General features: G+C 39.5%; 1 protein-coding gene across 2 annotated transcripts in view; it reads left to right on the top strand.

The window, feature by feature from the left end:
• The window catches only part of GJC1 (gap junction protein gamma 1), a 28,265-nt gene extending 17,728 nt beyond the window's left edge, over nt 1-10,537 (top strand). For both annotated transcript variants that reach the window (XM_090292139.1, XM_090292137.1), the window contains exons 2-3: nt 6,852-6,927; nt 8,765-10,537. In XM_090292139.1, coding sequence (XP_090148265.1) covers nt 8,785-9,975 — 1,191 coding nt within the window. In that variant the 5' untranslated portion in view covers nt 6,852-6,927; nt 8,765-8,784 and the 3' untranslated portion in view covers nt 9,976-10,537. The remainder of the gene's footprint in view (nt 1-6,851; nt 6,928-8,764) is intronic.
• The last annotated feature ends 9,934 nt before the right edge of the window (nt 10,538-20,471 follow it).

Below are 20,471 nucleotides of genomic sequence, written 5' to 3'. Positions count from 1 at the left end.
TCGCCACTAGAGGCAAAGGAGTAACACGGATCCATTTTAGAGAGAGAATTCTGTTGGTGGGAGATATAGGAGAAGAAAGGAGAAAGTGGTCAGTATTGGTTTAGCCTTAAGGATGTTTTTTGTTTGTTTGTTTTTTAACTTTGTTTTTCTGCTAGGGTTTTTTTAATGCATAAATTTCACTTGTTTTCACAAAATTGGGATAATTCTGTTTTGTATCCTACATTTTCAGTTACTATATCATGAACATTTTTCTAAATTTTTGAATTTATTGAACAGATACTTATTGAGAACCTACTACCATTTGCCAGGCTATGGTTTTAGATATTGGGGACACAAAATCACATCCTCAGGGGGCTTACATTCTATAAAGAAAATTATAAAATAAAAATTATATCTGTGGGAGTTAAATGTGCTATAAAGAAAATTAAAGCTGAGTGAGGGCCTAGAGAATGACATATTAATTTAGAAGGAAGAGGTCCAGGGGGAAATCTCATTAAGAAGGTGACTTTTGAGCAAGGACTTGAATAAAGAGAGTCCTGCCAATATGTGAAAGAAAAAAAAAAGTGTTCAGAGTAGTGAAAATAACAAGTGCAGGTGTACTGAGGCAAGAGCATAGCGTATTTGGTATGATTGGAAGAGTGGTGAGGATGCAGCATCCTTGAATGAGAATGAGCAAGAAGGAGAATGGAAAGAGAGATGAGACCAGATAGTGAACTCGTGGCTCTGTATAAAGGGCATTGTCGACTGTGGGAAAGATTTTAGGTTTTATTCCCAGAAACTTTTGAGCAGAAGAGGGACATGATCTACTTAACTTTCTAAAAACTTTACACTGGTTGCTTTATAGAGAATAGATTTGCAAACGATAAGAGCAAAACCTCAGGGACTGGTTAATTACTGCTTTTACATTAATCTTGGTTAGAGATGAGGGTGCCTTGGATCAGAATGGTAGCAGTGGAGGTGATAAGAAGTGGTTGGGCCCTGGCTGCTGTGGCTCAGTGGATTGAGCATTGGCCCGCAAGCCAAGTGTCACTGGTTCGATTCCCAGTCAGGGCACATTACTAGGTTACATGTCAGGTCCCCAGTTGGGGACACAAGTGAGAGGCAACCACACAGTGATGTTTCTGTCCCTCTCTTTCTCCTTTCCCCTCTCTCTAAAAATAAAATAAATGAACAGACAAACAAATAAATTATTTTTTAAAAAAATAAGTGGTTGGACTGTGGAGATATATATATATATTTTTTTAATTGATTAAAATGTTTTGTGTGATACCAATATATAGTTTTATTCAAGCTTTCTTTTGATTATTAGCATGTTACATCTTTCCTCATCATTTTGCTTTTAATCTCTTTCTGGCTCTATTTAAAATGGGTTTCTGATAGGCAGCATATAATAGTTGGATCTTGTTTATTTAATCAAATCTGAAAATCTGCCTTTTAATTGGAATGTTTAGGCCATTTACATGTAACGTGACTGTTGATATGGTTGGGTTTAAATCTTTCATCTTCCTGTTTGTTTTCTCTTTACCTCATTTATTTTTTTATGAGTCCATGTTATCTTCTTCATTAGTTTATTATAATGTTGTTTTGTTATATAAGTGGTTGATTTAGGGTTTACTGTATTCACCTTTATCAGTCTGTGTTTGAGAGGATTAAACCACTTCTCGTGTAGTGTAATACCTTACGACAGTATATTTCCATTTCCTCACCCTCAGCGTTTGTGGTTTCATACTTTTACCTCTAATCTCAAAGAAGTATACATTAAAAATGTGGTATAAATCCCCCAAATTGTTGTCTTTCTTTCTTTAAACAGCCAGTTATCTCTTAAAAAATATTTTAAAATAATGTCAGATGTCTTTTGTAGTTATGTGTTTTTTATTCATTTGTATAGATTAAAATGTCCATCTTAAGTAATTTTCTTTTGCCTGAAATACTTCAATATTTCTAGTCATACTGGCTTGCTGAGGATGACTTCTTTCAGCTTTTGTATGTCTGAAAGAAAAGTTGCAGCAGCACTGGTAGTAATGGGAATAATGGTGTTTGCCTTGAGGCCACACATAGCTCCAGCACTGCATATGCATATATACCCTCTTTGTATCTCCCCTGTAACAAGGGTTAACATCTCAGACTTGGTGTCTCCTGAACTGAGTTTACGAACTTCTCTTGCCCCTATTTTCAATGCTTAGATAAATTATCCTTAAGTCATTTTTGTTAAAGATATAATTTTTCTACTTTCATTCTTCCCTCCTGACTATCAAGAAACCTCGGAGTTCTACAATATTTGGTTTTGGTTTGGTTTTTTAATTTTCAGTTCTAGTTTTACATTATAAGGTCTTAAACTCTGAAATTTCTCTCTTTGATCTTTGTAAGCTTATTTTATTATTCAGTTTAATTTTTATACCAAAAAATGGGATAAGGTACCCTCTTCTGTGTTCATATGGAACTTATACATAGCTCCATCTCGTCGGCAGCCGTCCATCTCGAGAGACGATGGTGTAGCTTCTTAAGAGTCTATCTGCACCGCCGAGAATGGCTGTGCAGTCCGACTCAGGAGTGACACGGTATCTGTCTCCTCCCGTGTTGAATCGACATCTTGCGATGACGCTGGAGTGTCCTCTCCAGTGAAGCTGAAGCTACAGAGCCTGGGCAGGGTGATATGGAGGGTCTGCTGTTGCCCATGCAGCAGACCCCCCCTCTCTTCGCAGCTGAAGGGTCCAAGGGAAAGACGGAGTCAATACAGCTTGGCTTCAGGTGCGCCGCAGGAGTTGCCGGTGTTGACTACAACGTCAAACCGCCTTAGGGACTCCGGCTCCGGATTTTCTGTCGGGGTTTACTCCCTTAGCCTTTCCCCTGAAGAGGTATGCCGCAAGGCAGCGGAGGTTTTTTGGAGTCAGAGTTTTCCTTCTCTGATGTGCCCTGACTGGAAGATCGAACCAGCGACACTTAGCTCTCAGGCCGACGCTCAATCCACTGAGCCAAACCAGCCAGGGGCAATAGCTCCATCTATAATGTAATTTTTTCCTAGTGGTTAAAAGCATAGATTCTGGAGCAAGACTGGCTGATTTCAGATTCTGGTTTAATCAGTTAGTAACAGGATAATCTTAGGCAAGTTTTATAAGCTTCGTGGACTTCATTTCTTTAATTTTAAAATGGATCTAATTATATAATTATCTTCTGAGATAATTCAAATAATTACATTTAATCCTCAAAAAATCAGTGAGTTCTATTTTATAGAAAAATGCAGTAACTTTGACTTGATTCTGTTAGGATATAACTGATAGAAAACTCTTCAAATATAAATAATTTGGGTTGGAAATTTATTATAAAAATAAAATCTTAAGGAAGACAATAAAATGAGGTTTATAGTAAATGTCAAATGGTTAATGTCTATACTGTATTAAGAATACATTCTGCAGGTAAATGAGCAAAAGAATAGAACTAGTTCACAATGGGGGGGGTCGATATGGGGAATGTTTTTCCTATTATATTAAAAACATACCGATTGAGTCCTGAGTGGTGTGGCTCAGTGGGTTGGGCGTTGTCCCACAAACCTATTCAATTCTGGTCAGAGCATGTGCCTGGGTTATGGGCCAGGTGCCTGGTTGGGGACGTGTTGTGAGAGGCAGCTGACCCATGTTTCTCTTGCACAGTGATGTTTCTCTCCCTCTCTTTCTCCCTCCTTTCCCCTCTCTAAAAAATAAATAAAAATATATTTTTTAAAAATTACAAATTAATATAATTTTGAAATACTAGTAGCATAACAGGCTGCTGATGAGTTTGAGGTGAAATTGTAATCATTTGTTGTCAGGCATTATAAATTGCTAGGATCTTTTAATTTAAAAAAATATTTACTTTTAGAGAAGAAGAGGGAGAAAGAGAGGGAGAGAAACACTGATGTGCAAAATATACATCAATCAGTTGCCTCTCACACACCCTGAATTAGGGACTTGGCCCACAACCCAGGCATGTGCCCAGACTGGGAATCGAACCGGCAACCCCTTATCACAGGCCAGCACTCAATCCACTGAGCCACACCACCCAGGGCATGGTACTTTTTTAGAAAGTCAAATAACAGAACCAAAGCAAGAATCATGTAGATTTACATTTCTTGGACTAAATAATACCACTTACCAGAATTTTGTAGATAAATTCAATCAAAGCTTAAAGGATATATTCAAGAAGATATTAACTATAAAAGTACATATAAATGGGACTTTCCTAAAGATTTGGGTGTTTGGCATTCATTCCTCCATTTCTCAGCAGCATCTGTCACATGTTACCATGTCATTTTCTATTCATAGAGTATGGAAATGGTTTTTATTTTTTTATGAGAACCATTTACAGGTTAATTGCATATTATTCTCTCCCTGCTCTATTACCAAGTTTGTTTGGAAGGCCAAAGAGGAGTATGTCCTGAGTCATAGGCTTCCGATAGTAAAGCAAAAAAAAAAAAAAAGTTTGGTACACTAGAGGAGCAAGAACACAATGAGACCACACTTGGCAGTGACATGTTCTGCTTAGAAATGTTAATTCCAGAACCCTCACCAAACTACTCCATTTTACCCCCTCTCTCTCCCTTACACCCTCGTCCTTTCACCACCCGCTACCCCTGCCATCCTATTAGAGCAATAAACTCTGTGATATGTAAACCATTCTCTTAATGCTTGCAAGGAGAGGAAAAAAGTTTATCAAAGAAAAACCTACCGACTCCTTAGTAGATAAAAACAGTGGTGATGCTGCCACTGAGTTTAGGAAGTCCATGGTTATTTTAGAAAGAAAATTGTCCATTGCCCATTTTATGCTGGAGCTAAGTTACTAAACGCATCACTTATACTCAAAATATGGATATAGGGTGCTGTGGCTCTTATGAATGCCCATGGGAAATCAGGCTCTAAGGGTTTAGCATTTTTTTAGGCCTACCAGTATACCATGTATACTTGTGGGTGTGTTTAAATGGCTGCTTTATAACTTACATAAGCCTTGAAGGGCTTGTTACTAATTTCTCCTCCCCACAAAAATGTTAAGATTATTTATTGTATGAGATCCTGAACCATTGAGAAATTATTTCATAGCAATAATTATTTTAAAAGATATTTTAGGTATGGATGGAGGTACAGAGATGACTTTTCTAAGCAAGTGACAGTTTCACTTTCATGATCTTGGAATATTGGAACAAACAGAATTTCAGGCTCAGGGAAAATGCTTTAGATATGGTGGTTGGGGAAAATCTGAGCCTGAACTTGTGAATGTAAATAATTATGGAGTTTCGTAATGGAAACCTGATTTATGTTCACCATTTAATGATTGCATGTTATATACTTCTTGTTTTGTGGTTTTATGATGTGTGTATTCAATGAGAGGAGAAGTGGTGAGCTCAGCTGGACAACAGGGCTGGAAATGGGAGTTGTACTTGAAATCCTTTTTGAAATCCTAATACCCCTGGCTGGTTTGGCTCAGTGGATTGAGCGTCGGCCTGCGAGCTAAGTGTCGCTGGTTCGATCTTCCAGTCAGGGCACATCAGAGAAGGAAAACTCTGACTCCAAAAAACCTCCGCTGCCTTGCGGCATACCTCTTCAGGGGAAAGGCTAAGGGAGTAAACCCCGACAGAAAATCCGGAGCCGGAGTCCCTAAGGCGGTTCGACGTTGTAGTCAACACCGGCAACTCCTGCGGCGCACCTGAAGCCAAGCTGTATTGACTCCGTCTTTCCCTTGGACTCTTCAGCTGCGAAGAGAGGGGGGGTCTGCTGCATGGGCAACAGCAGACCCTCCATATCACCCTGCCCAGGCTCTGTAGCTTCAGCTTCACTGGAGAGGACACTCCAGCGTCATCACAAGATGTCGATTCAACACGGGAGGAGACAGATACCGTGTCACTCCCGAGTTGGACTGCACAGCCATTCTCGGTGGTGCAGATGGACTCTTAAGAAGCTACACCATCGTCTCTCGAGACGGACAGCTGCCGACTTGAAATCCTATGATGAAATCTTTGTGTGGTCAGATTCTGTTTGTAAATCTTAATACATGTTATGTAGGCACTGCACCTTTTTTTTTTCTTTTTCATTGGCCATTTGAAAAAAAATATTTTTTTTCCCCTTTATCTTACCCCTCCCCTCCACAGACTATTTTTACATTACAAGGCACACATCACTTTAGGAATTGTTTAAATTTTATTTATTAATAAATGAACAAAGTTGGCACCTAATGGTTGAATCTTGGCCCTAGCTATGCAAAGTTGGCAAAACTTGCTAATGAGCAATAATTTGTCTTGGACTTTTTTTTTTTAACCACAATACAGATGCAGCTGTTTTCTTTCTGTGAGTAGTTGAATATGTAAATCACCTCCTGTGGGACACGGTTGTCCCAGTGACTGAGAGCCAGCTGTTGGGTGTTTTAACTCAACAGCTTGCTCCTAGTTGGCTGCTCACACCCCATTGAGAAGTGTTGGCTGCTCCAGGAATAGAGGGGGAATCGAAGCACACGGGGTGAGGATTTTCCCAAGGCCTTTAGTGGCCCAGTTTAAATTTGTTGAGATTGTTCTGCTTTGGCTTTTTCCTATAAGTGTGTGAGTTCATCTGCTTCAGATTTTCATGAGTGACTCATCTTCCTGTCATATTGTCTTAGATTACAATGGCCTAAGACTCTTTGGGCAACTGCTGTAAAGTTTCTCCTACCACATATATTAGTAGGAGAAAACAGTAATACTCAAAACTCAAGCCTGTTTCTGTTTCATACTGGTTGTTTCCCGTGGTACATAGAAAACTTGTGTTTCTTCCTGAAAATGACATTTTAGTGACCCATTGTTTTCTGTGGGAGGAAGCTTATGATCTCTCCTTTTTTTTTTTTTCCCTTTCCAGAGGGAAGCTGGAAGAGTTGTAAGGAAGACATCATTTCTGTAAGAAAATTTTGGATAGCAGAAGTTCTGGATAACAGGTAAAGTGTAGTTAAACTTCTTTGATGATGCTGATAATCACCTATAATCTGCAGAAGTAAACTGGGAGGGAAGGAGAGAAGGAGAAAAGCTAGGTGTACTTAACATCAGGAGTAACATTAGGGATTTTATGCATATATTACCTTATTTAGATGGTTTTTACCAGGATTCTGGACATAGTTCTAAGAATCTCAGAATAAAACTATCCTTCAAAATGCTATTCTAAATGGATTTAAATGTCCTCCCAATTCAATTTGCAGATATTTTTTAACATTCACCATGAACATAATACAGAGACATTGTACAGAATCCTAGAGTCTGCTATGCTCTAGAGCAGCGGTTCTCAACCTGTGGGTTACGACCCCTTTGGGGGTTGAACGACCCTTTCACAGGGGTCACCTAAGACCATTGGAAAACACATATATAATTGCATATTGTTTTTATGATTAATCACTATGCTTTAATTATGTTCAATTTGTAACAATGAAAATACATCTTGCATATCAGATATTTACATTACGATTCATAACAGTAGCAAAATTACAGTTATGAAGTAGCAACAAAAATAATTTTGTGGTTGGGGGTCACCACAACATGAGGACCTGTATTAAAGGGTCACAGCATTAGAAAGGTTGAGAACCTCTGCTCTAGAGTCTAGCTAGGGAGTGTTTTCCTAGTTCTTTTTTGTTTAGTTCTTGATCATTGCCAATTATTTGCAGCTGTACCATCTATTTAATTATGTTTTTCAGTTGAGTGATTTTAGAGAGGAAGGCGGGGAGGGGGAGAGAGAGACATTGATATGTTCTTCCACTTATTTATGTATTTATTGATTTCTTGTATGTGCCCTGATCAAGGATCGAACCCTCAGCCTTTGCATGTTGAGATAACGCTCTAACTAAATGAGCTACCCTGCTAGGGCCTTTTTTTTTTTTTAATCCTCACTCAAGGATATGTTTTAGAGAGAAACATTGATGTGAGAGAAAAACATGGATCAGTTGCCTCCTGTACACACCCCATCTGGGGATTGAACCTGCAACCTTTTGGTGTATGGGATAATGCTCCAACCAACTGAGCCACTTGGCCAGGGCCAACCAGGGCCTTTTTTTATTATTTTTAAAGATTTTACTTATTTACTTAATTTTAAAAGAGAAGGGAGGGAGAGAAACAGTGATGTGTAAGAGAAACATCAGTTGGTTGCCTCTTGCACACCTCCAACAAGTGACCTGACCTACAACCCAGGCATGTGCCCTGACTGGGAATTGAACAGGCAACCTTTTGGTTTGCAGGACAATACCCCAACCCATTGAGCCACACCAATCAGGGCCTTTTAAATATTTTTAATACTTTGTTATCAGGTCTAAAATTTAAGTTTCCTAATAAGGTACTTCTTCACAATGGAGTCTAGCCCAGATGTCTCCATTATGTTCTCAGTGGTAGTCTTATCATTCTTGGACCAAATATTTTCTCATCTGTATCTCACAAAGTTTGGAAGGCCTTATGAAATAATAGTATGTGTAAAAAATCCAGTATACTGTGTCTGAGAAATACATCTAAAATGACAGCGACAATTTTACCTTTTAAACTAGGGGAGACATGAAAGCAAACCAGACTTTCTAATTTGGTGGCCCAAATAAGTGCCGATAGACTGAGGTGAATTGTCCTACCCAAGGGTAATAGAGTTGAGATACTGTTTGTTTTAACAATCATTCTAGTATGAGCCCCGAAGTTAGATTTCAGGTATGCCGAAAAATAGTTTCCAGAGATATCAGTAAAAAATTAAATTGTTGAAATTTTAGTATTTATTGATTTTTTCCTTTGGTTTTTTTCCATTTTTATCAGGGCAAGCCAGTTCAGTCACCATGAGTTGGAGCTTCCTGACTCGCCTGCTGGAGGAGATCCACAACCATTCCACATTTGTGGGGAAGATCTGGCTTACTGTCTTGATAGTTTTCCGGATTGTCCTCACAGCCGTAGGAGGAGAATCCATCTATTACGATGAGCAAAGCAAATTTGTGTGCAACACAGTGCAGCCAGGCTGCGAGAACGTCTGCTATGATGCCTTTGCACCCCTCTCCCATGTGCGCTTCTGGGTGTTCCAGATCGTTCTGGTGGCAACCCCCTCGGTGATGTACCTGGGCTATGCCATTCATAAAATTGCCAAAATGGAGCACGGTGAAGCAGACAAGAAGGCAGCTCGGAGCAAACCTTATGCAATGCGTTGGAAACAGCACCGGGCTCTGGAAGAAACAGAAGAGGACCATGAAGAGGATCCCATGATGTATCCAGAAATGGAATTAGAAAGTGAAAAAGAAAACAAAGAGCAGAACCAACCTAAACCCAAGCATGATGGCCGACGGCGGATTCGGGAGGATGGTCTCATGAAAATCTATGTGCTGCAGTTGCTGGCAAGGACCATGTTTGAGGTGGGTTTTCTGATAGGGCAGTATTTTCTCTATGGCTTCCAAGTCCATCCATCTTATGTGTGTAGTAGAATTCCTTGCCCTCATAAGATAGACTGCTTTATTTCTAGACCCACTGAAAAGACCATCTTCCTTCTGATAATGTATGGTGTTACAGGCCTTTGCCTGGTGCTTAACATTTGGGAGATGCTTCATTTAGGATTTGGGACAATTCGAGACTCACTAAATAGTAAAAGGAAGGAACTGGAAGACCCGGGTGTTTATAATTATCCTTTCACTTGGAATACACCATCCGCTCCCCCTGGCTATAACATTGCCGTCAAACCAGATCAGATCCAGTACACTGAACTGTCCAATGCTAAAATCGCTTACAAGCAAAACAAAGCCAACATCGCCCAGGAACAACAGTATGGCAGCCATGAGGAGCACCTCCCAGCTGACCTGGAGACTCTGCAGCGGGAGATCAGAATGGCCCAGGAACGCTTGGATCTTGCAATCCAGGCCTACAATCACCAAAACAACCCCCATATTCCCCAGGAAAAAAAAGCCAAAGTGGGGTCTAAAGCTGGGTCCAACAAAAGCAGTGCAAGTAGCAAATCAGGGAATGGGAAGACCTCCGTCTGGATTTAATCTTGGCTGGGCTTAAAACTTGTGCTTTTCATAGTTTACGGTAAGCAGCGGCTCACTGAATAATCACTTCCATTGAGTAAACATTTGGCTCTGGTTATCTTCAGGGATGCTGTTGGCTTGTGATCCAAGCTCAGGGGACTCTGAAGGCAGGGCTGGAACAGGGGAAAAAGAAGGGAAACATAGTGTTCCTGGGCACATGTTCCAGACATGTTCAGTAATAATACAGTTATAGAACTTTACATTTGTGTCTTCCAGATCTGGAAAAGAATAGATATATTTAAATCATTCTTGATGAACGGTTTTGTATGTACAGTATTATGGTACCTTTTTTTTTTTAGTATGGGAACTTTTTTTTGTACTTGTACATTGGACCACTGTAGTTATACTTTTATATTAAAGGGAAAATCCCAAGGTAATACCCATTAATCTAGTGTTATTACTTTGTTCAACAAATTCTATCCTGGCTTTCAAGTTTTAATAGATGCTACACCTAATAAAAGTGCCTCTTGTGTTGCAGGGATGATTTCAAATATGTAAAGAGGAGGAGAAATAAGTTTTAAGTCTTAGAAAGAAAGTCCAGGAGGATGAGATCTTCTCTTTTTTCTTGAGAAAACTTTAAATCTCGCATGTGTCCAGTTGTATCTAGTCTTTGAAAACCTGTTTTGTATTTTCAGAGGGGGTAAATTATTCACTGCAGGTCTCCTTTAAATATCAAGCATTTCCAGTATATGCTATGATGGTCTGTATATAATTTAAGTTCTGTAGCAGTATGGAGACCTTGGTTAGAATTATTAAGATTCCTCTGTCACAAAGCAAAGCCACGCCTGGAAAATGCACCCTAATAAGATGTTTAGTCGTGGACCTGTTTGCTTTGCCTTAAATCTATCCAGAAACCTGTTTCTCTCTAGTTTCTTAAGAAACTATTGATGAATATTTCCTTTCATGTTAACATTAGAAGTACAAAAATTCCTGTGAAAGCTAAGAATGCCCAAAGCTACTTGGGCTGCATATGGCAGAAGGTCTAAATTCAAATTCCTTATTTTTTATAATTTACCATGGAACTTTTATAATTCGCATACTTCTGCCAATAATAGGTTTCTGCCTGAAAGACCAGTCAGACTAGGGATTTTATCTGTAAATAGATCTAAAGAGAATTTCAGTATTTATTCCCTACAAATATATTAGTAGGCATATCTATTTGTCAATGACAAACATTAATGTTCATGTAATACTCATATTTTGCAGTATTTTATTGCCTTTTTTAACCTTGTATTATGTTGGAGAGCTTTGCTCTCCCATTGTGTTCGTATCATTTGTCTTAGAGTTGATGAGCTTCTGAGTAAGAGCTTAGTAAAGATTGAAAGGAAGAGGCTTTTGCTTCACCAGGAGCATTTCATTTTGGGTGTCTCTTTTCCCACAGGAACTATCACAAGCCACATCTGACTTTGAAATTCCAAAAATAGCATTTTCTTATGTCTTAATTTTAAAGATGTAAGAAAGGTTGGGGATCTGAGAGTGATGGGGAAGGAAGGAGTCAGGCAGGAATGCCAGGCAGACATTCGGGGCCAGAAGCACCGACTCAGTTTCTACACAGTGCCCCTGGTGTTTCATCTTGGCTGGTTCTGATGAGAATGTTATCTTTCATGTCTGGATAATTGTTCAGTGGAGAAAAATACCCTAAATTACTTCACATATGCACACACGTTTAAAAATCTATTTTTATTCTTTCCCTAAAGTTTTATTGTGACATGAGTTTCTCAACTCACACTGCTTTCTTAGTATATTTCTTTCAGCCTTTGAACATACGAGTTTGCCAAAGCCATTTTCCCCTAATGTCATCTATGAACCTATATTAAGAAAATGGGCCTGTCAGTGTCTAGCTTAACCCATTGATTGGGTCATTGAAAATATAAAAATATTCTGGCTTTTGTTCTGGAACTTGCAGATATTGTATAAAAAGCCTACCAGCATTTTTTTCTGTCAAAATCATATTCCTTTGAATTGTGTTGAACATGCTCTGTCATGACATTGACATTTGCTTCTCTAAATATAAGTTGAGTGTTTAGTTCTTCACATACGAGAATCAGGGTATGATCATCACATTTCTGTACCTTAGCATACTGTTGGATTTACTTAGATGTGGTGTGTTCTTTGCTCATCTTCCTTAAAATCTATTATTCAGGGAGATGTATAAAACGAACAGGCTTGTTTCTTAGTTCAAATTTGAGGGGAGCGTTTCCCCCTAAAGAAATGTTAAAAGTGCATTTTGTGGCTTGCAGTTTGCTTGATGACTTAGTTTTGCTTGTTTCGGTGTTTCATTTAAAACCACAAGTGTGTTATTTCATTTGAAGTCAGCTTTTCTGGGGATTTTCCTTGACTAAAAATGTCTAATGTCTATAGACTTATTTTGATAAAAATGAACTTTGCCATCTAAAATATTTCTGAAGATTAGGGCTTCTACGTGTCTTGTAGAAGGACTCCTGTATCTCTAAATTAAAAAAAAATCATTAGGTACTTTAATTCTGTCATTTTTTCTCGGTATGAAATTAGGCAGGTTACTTTTCCAAGTCTCAGGAGCCTCTTACCTCTCGGAAGTGTTACAAAGTAGTTAGACTGAGCCTGTGGTAAAATATTTTAAAAAACTAACTATTATTATTGGTCATTTGTCTTGAGCTTGGAGCTTCAAAAAAAAAAAAAGTTGAACTGTGATAGTAGTAAAATGTCCTTCAGTGCTCTTTATCATAGGACTCAATGATGGTTTAAAACACTCAATTACTGTAAGCAATTCAATTTATACCAAAAATGGATTAAATGCTATTCCTATTAGCTATACCTATGCTTTATCCTTAAGCTTATGAATCTCCCTCTTTGTGCTTTCTGTCTCATTTGAGGGACAGTATACGTCTAAACATAATGTGTAGTTTATGATAAATTTTTGGCCAGCCAGCATTCAATAAAAGGCAAATATGTTATACTTGAACTTCAAGAAATGCCTTTTTCTAAAGGAAAGGTCTTTCCTGACTGAAGAAAATTAACCTGAAGTCAAAGATACACAGTTGCTGATCATTTTAATAGGAAGGTTCCCAATTAGATTAATTTTATTTTTATAAGATTATGTAATCTCACAAAGAGAAACAAAATTGCAGCTCACCTATATATCATAAATCTGCACAGTCACCATCAAATGTTAGAATCATTAGCTTGAGTTGCTTACTTGTCACTCATTCTGTCCACACATCATGGAGTTTAAAAGATTTTATATGTTGTCACTAATGCAGTTGTGTTTTTGAATAATGATGTCAAATCAATTTGGGTCTTGCACAGTTCATGTTAATAATACTTTTTAAAGAAGCAATCCATAGTATTCCAAAATCCAGGAGTTCAAACAAAAGAAAGCCGTACTCCTGTGCAAAATCTCTACAGAAATAAAAGAAGTAAGTTCTGCATTTCAAGGTTGGCTTGTTGAATTAACAAAAACATTTGGCTCCATGCTTTCAAGATGGGAAATCTTTTTCTTTATTGTATTCTCAATTGTGTTTTCTTTAATAAATCTCTTACAAAAGTCTCTACCTCAGGCACTAATGTTAGATATGGTTAGGGTATTGATACTGAAGAACTTAGCTAGGACTTCCAACTTTTTAAGATAATTTAAATGTGAAATTCAACTATAAACCAGCAATCAATCTAATGTCATGTGGTACACAGTTTGGACATTGTATGAACAGCTGAAGATTACCCATTCTAGTGCCAAAGATCACCTGTTGCTAATTTTGTTCTGTACAGTTGATGTTAAACTTTGTGGTTGGAGACGGACTCTGTGCTCAGGGCTTTGTCTCTAGAAAGATTTTTCAGTTCCAAATGTTTTGTTCGTTCCAAATACAGTTTAGAAGATTCATTTGTGGTCTGTGCATCTTTTCCCAAACTTGAAAACTCAGTTGCCAGGAAATGTCATATTGAGGATATTACCCCATTCTTTGTGTAAAATAGTACCCAAGAGCTTAATGGTTTACACTGAAAACCTGAAACAAAAACCTGTTCTCAGGCATTCATTCACCTGTAAGGTGATCTCAGTGGGAATGCATGAGCAGAAAATCTCTTGAGTAGATTTTCGAGCTCAAGATGCCATTTTTCATAGCTGGGTTAGAACTCTGAGGTTAAATTGGTCAGTGTATTTGTGGCCTCATAATCTGGGGAGAGTAAGTGACTTTGTGTGGGAGGAGGGGGAGGCTGAGGTCTAAGCACAGAGACTGGAAACACACCGTCTCTGGCTCCCTTTGGTTCTCAAGGCCTTTTCTCCAAGAGGAGTGCCTTCTGAGGGGGATGCTCCCATGACATAGACCAATCTTGGCGATTCTGATCTACCTTATGAGAAGAGAAGGGCATGGGGAGAGGGTCACATTTATTGCAACAATGCCCTCTGTTCCCCCAGACACGGACGAGCTGACTGCAGGTCACGCTATGGCCAACCCTTAGCAGCACAGATTGTTAACTGGTTAGCCAACCATATTTGGTAATAAACTGAGCTGCTTGAAAGCTGTTGGAGCAGTTAAGTCACTGCTCGTTTTAAATGTGCATTTTTGGTCAGATTTACCATCAGAACAGGGATTAATACCTGGAATAGGTGTTGGTGTCAAAGATAAAATGTTTTCTTTGCTACGTAGAATTTAAAACAATATTCCTAAGTTTTAATGGCTTATGTTAATACCCAGCACTTTCAGGGTTTGCCTCCTTGAGTTAGATTGGAAGCATGTTGCACAAAAGCATGAAGAATAGGGAGGTTGAAGCATAGCTGAGAACAGAGTCCACATCTGCACAGTGATTGCCCAATGGCTCAATCCAGCATCCTTTGCTCTCTTCCTAGATGAATGTGCAGAAGCAACTGTTAGTGGGGCTTTCTCATGGAGGGTGAGGTGGGTTTTTCTGGGTGGACCTTGCTGTGCATACAGCGTTTTCTCTGAATGTGACCGTTGGACCACCTGTGTAAGAAATAACAGGGAATGCCAATTAAAATGTAGGTTCCTTGGACCCATCTCAGGCCTACATAGAGCTAACAAGTTCTCTAGTGATTTTTAATTTTTTTTAATCGTAATTTACATGCAGTAAAATTCACCCACCCACCCCATTTTTTTAAAAAATTTACCCTTTGTAGTCTATAGTTGAGTAACCATCACCAGAAGGTAATAATTATATCTCCCAAAAATTCTCTCTAGGTAGTTCTTCTGTACATTGTTTGCAGATCACACGAAGTGTGAGCCAGAGTAAAAGGTAGAGAGGTGTTGTTTTGAATGATGTCCTTTGTTTCAAGGAGGTTTAGAACTGACTTAGCTTAGAATGACTGATGGCTGCCTGGAGTCACAAGGACTTTTAGAAGACCAAGGACTTCCGGTTTATGATTGTGACTTAGCCCACATGAAAAGAACTGTCACACCCTGTATTGTACATAAGTTCATGTCATTTCTTAGAAATTTCTTTTTTGAGGAATTGTAAGTGGGAAGTGACTCAAAATTGGGAACAGAAATGATGGCAAGGTGACATTTGCTGTCAGCTGGTTTCTCTTGCGCCCTCAGCATTTCCTTGCCCTGCCCTTCACGTGCTGTGCCTACTTGACACTAGATTCCGAGGATTGTGAAAGCAGACCTAAGGAAGCCTGCTGCTGGTGCCTCAAGGAAAAGCTGCCCGGATTTCTTCACCCTCGGCCGGCCGAACCTGCCACAAGTGTCCTGTCTGCCCTGCTCCTGGGGCTGTCACAATGCGGGGCACGGGCTGCCTGACAGCCTTCTACTCCAGGCAGAGCAGAACCAAGCAACTGTTCATAACCGATTGCCGTGCATAACCAGTGACCTGAATGGGACCTGGCCCTGGGGAAAACTGATACAGAACTGGATGGGTTTTTAAATTTTTATTTTTAGTTTGTGTAGTCCTGTGGAAGTGAATATTTATCTTTGCGCTGGGAACATTGAAGAACACTGACAGGGAGCTCCTTCGGCCTGGTCCCTTTTTTACATTTTTTTGAAAACATGTTGCAGCTGTGGTTTCTGCCCAGGAGGCAGAGACGTGTTAGATCCTGTACCTAGGTGCAGCCTCTGACTGCAGAGTGGTCTGCGCAGGGATTTGGGCTCCTTAAGATGCTTTTAATGGCAAAAAGCCCTGGGGACAGGTTAAGTGCAAATTGTCAATGGATTGTTTAGTTCACGTTCAGATAGGGAAATGATCATGGACAAGGATCTGCAGTGTTGGAACCAGTCATGATTACAGACCCTTGTGATTATGCTGTTTAGTTCCAGTGGTTTGCTTCTGGGGGCTTGTTGACTTAAAATGTGGGGTGGATACTTTTACTTACTGCCCTTAGGCAGTGAGTGGCCATTCCAGCCAGCATTTCTGAGTAGTGGGCTAAGATCCTGGGAAATTGCTAGGAGGAAGAAGGGTAAATACAGGCCAAGGGTGTGCACCTGGCCAGGGTGAGTGCAGTATTCCTGTGTGGTAAGAAGGAATGTGAAATGCTATAGCACAACTAGGCACTGCTGGAGGAAGTTGTGGATAGTTCCACATAGATTGGCCTGCAATAGATGTCCTGGGCTGGAGCCCATTACCCTTGATTTGGGGTTGCCAGATAAAATACAGGATGCCTGATTAAATTTGAATCTCAGATCAACAGTGAATAACTTTTATACATTGCATGGAACATACCGATATTTAAAAAATTTGTTTATCCCAAATTCAAATTCAACTCTTGAGTGTCCTTTATTTTTATTTGCTAAAACTGGCAACATTACTTGATTGTTTATTTTAGCAAATATTTTTATTTTAGCAAATTAACAGTTGATTAAGCTCCAGTGTGTTCGGAGGCCTGGCCACAGAGGATGGAATTAGAAAAACTATGTGCTGAGTAGGAGTCACTTCATGCAGAAAGAGTAGGAAATCAAGGAGGAATGCCTTTTGGTCTTCCCCGTTTATAGCAGTTCTCTGGTTCTATAATTTAATGCCCATGTCAACTCAAACTCAGGCGAGCAGCCAGCTTGCTTTTTAAGAAAACTTATTAATCTATCAATCCCACTTCTGGGTATATATTCAAAATGATCAAAAGCGGAATCTCAAAGGGATGTTTACACACCCATGTTTATTACAGCATTATTCACCATAGCCAAGAGGTAGAAGCAACTCATGTGTCCATGGGCAGGTGAATGGATAAAGAAAATAGGATACATACATATAAGGGACTGGTATTCAGCCTTAAGAAGAAAGGCCTGTCACATGGATGAGTCTTGAGGACATTACACTAAATGAAACATTCCAGTCACAAAAGGACAAAGACTATAATTCCACTTTTATGAGATATTTAAATTAGTCAAAAATCATAGAACAGAAAGTACAATGGTGATAGCCGGGAGCTAGGAAAATGAGTTGATGGATGTAGAGTTTTGGTTTTGCAAGATGAAAAAGCTCCAGAAATCTGTTACATAACAATGTGAAGATAGTTAACACTATTGAAGTGAGCACTTAAAAATCATTAAAAGGGTAACCCCCCCCAATTAAAAAAAATGAACTTACTAAAAAAATAATGAAAGAATTTTTGTCAATACCAAAGAATATTAAAAGGTAAAAGTCCTCATATTCCTATTTCTGTTCCTCACAGGTAATCAGTGTTTAACATTACTTGCCATAAGTATATGCACATACAAGCATATATATTATATGTCTGGTTTTGCTCACCAAGGCATTTATTTAATAGAATTACAATTATCTTTAGTAATAGCAGGCTGCAGGACCCCAGATTCACAATTAGAGGAACCAAAAGTAGAGAACTTTAATTTTTTGAACAGGAACAAATTTGGTAGGAACATCTGCTAGTGTACATGAAATAACTTCCCATAAACATAGCTTATGCACTATAACACAGACTACATAAAAAGAAATGTAAGAACTCTAAAGCTTTTTCTACGTTCTTAAAATTAACTTTATAGGGCATAATTTGGAGGCAACAAGTGTGCCCTTTTTCAGGGTGCAATTAAGTGATTTCGGTATCTTTGTAAACACTACCACTGCCTGCTGTTTTTTGGCTATTTTATTTTAATGACTTTCTGGTTATAAAGGTATTATTACATGCCCCTTATAAAAAACTTGGATAACTCAGAAAATAAAGAGAAAACAAAATACATCAACAATTGTCCAATCCCTAGAAAGCCATTATTACCATTGTCTCTATTTTTTTTTTTTAAAGAATATTTTATTGATTATGCTTACAGTTGTCCCCATTTTTCCCCCTTTGCCCCCCTCCACCCGGGACCCACCTTCCCTCCAGCAATCCCCATTGCTTAGTTCATATCCATGAGTCTTATGTGTAAGTTCTTTGACTTTTTCCTTTCCTATACTATTCTTAACATCCCCCTGTTTTGTTCCTAACAATTATGTTTCTTAATTCATGCATCGATTCACCCATTCTCCCCCTTCCCCCTCCCAGCTGATAACCCTCCAAATGATCTCCATACCTATGATTCTGTTCCTATTCTGGTTGTTCGCTTAGTTTGTTTTTGTTTTTCAGATTCAGTTGTTAATATTTTGTTGTTATTTTAATGTTTATAGTTTTGATCTTTTTCTTAAATAAGCCCCTTTAACATTTCATGTAATAACGGCTTAGTGATGATGAACTCCTTTAGCTTTATTTTGGGAAGCACTTTATCGCCTTTCCATTCTAAATGATAGCTTTGCCGGATAGAGTAATCTTGGTTGCAGGTTCTTGCTTTTCATCACTTTGAATACTTATTGCCAGCCCCTTCTTGCCTGCAATGTTTCTTTTGAGAAATCAGTTGATAATCCTATGCAAACTCCTTTGTAGGTAATTCTCTGCTTTTCTCTTGCTGCTTTTCAGATTCTCTTTATCTTTAACCTTTGGCATTTTAATTATGATGTGTCTTGGTGTGATCCTCTTTGGGTCCAGCTTATTTGGGATTCTGCTTCCTGGACTTAATGTCTATTTCCTTCACCAAATTGGGGACGTTTACTTTCACTGTTTTTTCAAATAAGTTGTCAATTTCTTGCTCTTCCTCTTCTCTTTCTGGCACCTCTTTGATTCAGATGTTGGTACGATTAAAGTTGTCCAAGAGATTGTTAAGCCTCTCCTCATTTTTTTGCATTCTTGCTTCTTTGTGTTCTGGTCGAATGTTTTATTTCTTCCTTTTGTTCCAAATCATTGATTTGAATCCTGGCTTCCTTCTCTTCACTGTTGATTGCCTGTATCTTTTTCTTTATTTCACTTTGTATAACCTTTATTTCTTCCTTTATTTTTCTGCCGTACTCTGAGTTCTCCAAGCATCCTTATCACCAGTGTTTTGAACTGCATCTGATAGATTGGCTATCTCTGTTTTATTTAGTTCTTTTTCTGGGGTTCTGTTCTGTTCTTACCATTGGGCCATACTTCTTTGCCTTCTCAATTTGATAGCCTCCCTGTGTTTGTTTCTGTGTGTTAGGTAGAGCTGCTTTGACTCCCTGTCTTAGTAGCGTGGTCTGTGTAGCAAACCTGTAAAGTGTGTGGGGCAGAGCCTTAGTACTTGCCAGGGTGGGGCAACCCACTTCACTGCTCTGTGGCTCTGTGTGTGGTGAGGGGGCTCGGAGAGGGGACAGTGCTGCTGCCTGGCTTCTGGAGGTTTGCCTGGCATTCACCCTGTTCCCTGTCCCTTCACCCACTTCCCGTATGCAACTGGACAGCCAGTCTGGATTTTCAGGTCTTTATGTTTCCTTTTTTTCCTCCTAGCCCAACACATAACCAGTCGACCTGCTTTAGTCGTCGGATGGCACTGCATCATGAATGTTGCCGGCACCATATGACTTGCTGGGTATCTGCCACTGAAAGGCAGCCTCAGCCCCACCCTTTATGGTTCTGGTGTTGCCTCTGGGGGTACAGAGGCTCCCACGATGCAGTGTGCTGAGTGCTCCAGGCTGGCTCTCTGGAGCAAGTGACAGAAATTAAAACCTAGAGGACGTTAGCCAGAAAAAGTGGGGGTGAAGTTGTAAATGGAAAGAAGGTCCCAGGGCAAGGACCTATAAGGAACTGAAAGACTTTCCCAAGATTGAAACCAAAAGGGGAAGACTGGCCCGAAGTGAACTGGAGAGGCAAGTAGGAGTCAGACAGGTGAGCCAGAGCCCAGGGTTGAGAGAGGGACTGGAAAGGAACAGCCAGAGGAGTGGAGCTGACCGTTGCCAGGATCCAGATGATGGGATGGAAAAGCAGATGAGTTTGGAGGTGGCAATCTCAAGCATTTGCTCCAAGAACTGGATGAGTGATGAGGAAATGTGATGGTGGGAGAAGGCAGTTCTAGCAAGAGATGCAGCTATAGAGATGTGTGGGCTGGTGGCCAGAGGGTGGCTTTTGTTTTTATTTTTAAGGTTGGAAAGGTCTTGGGTTATGGGAAGGAGTCGATAGCAGGGGAGAGGACCGGTAGATAAGTGGCAGGATGATGTCCTTAGAAGGCATGAGGGGTTGGGGTTCAGTGTAAAGGGGA

The sequence above is a fragment of the Furipterus horrens genome, unplaced genomic scaffold (genome assembly GCF_987537825.1).
Source record: "Furipterus horrens unplaced genomic scaffold, mFurHor1.1.pri manual_scaffold_11, whole genome shotgun sequence".
Lineage (NCBI taxonomy): Eukaryota > Metazoa > Chordata > Mammalia > Chiroptera > Furipteridae > Furipterus > Furipterus horrens.
This window is presented reverse-complemented; position numbering and strand designations above follow the sequence as displayed.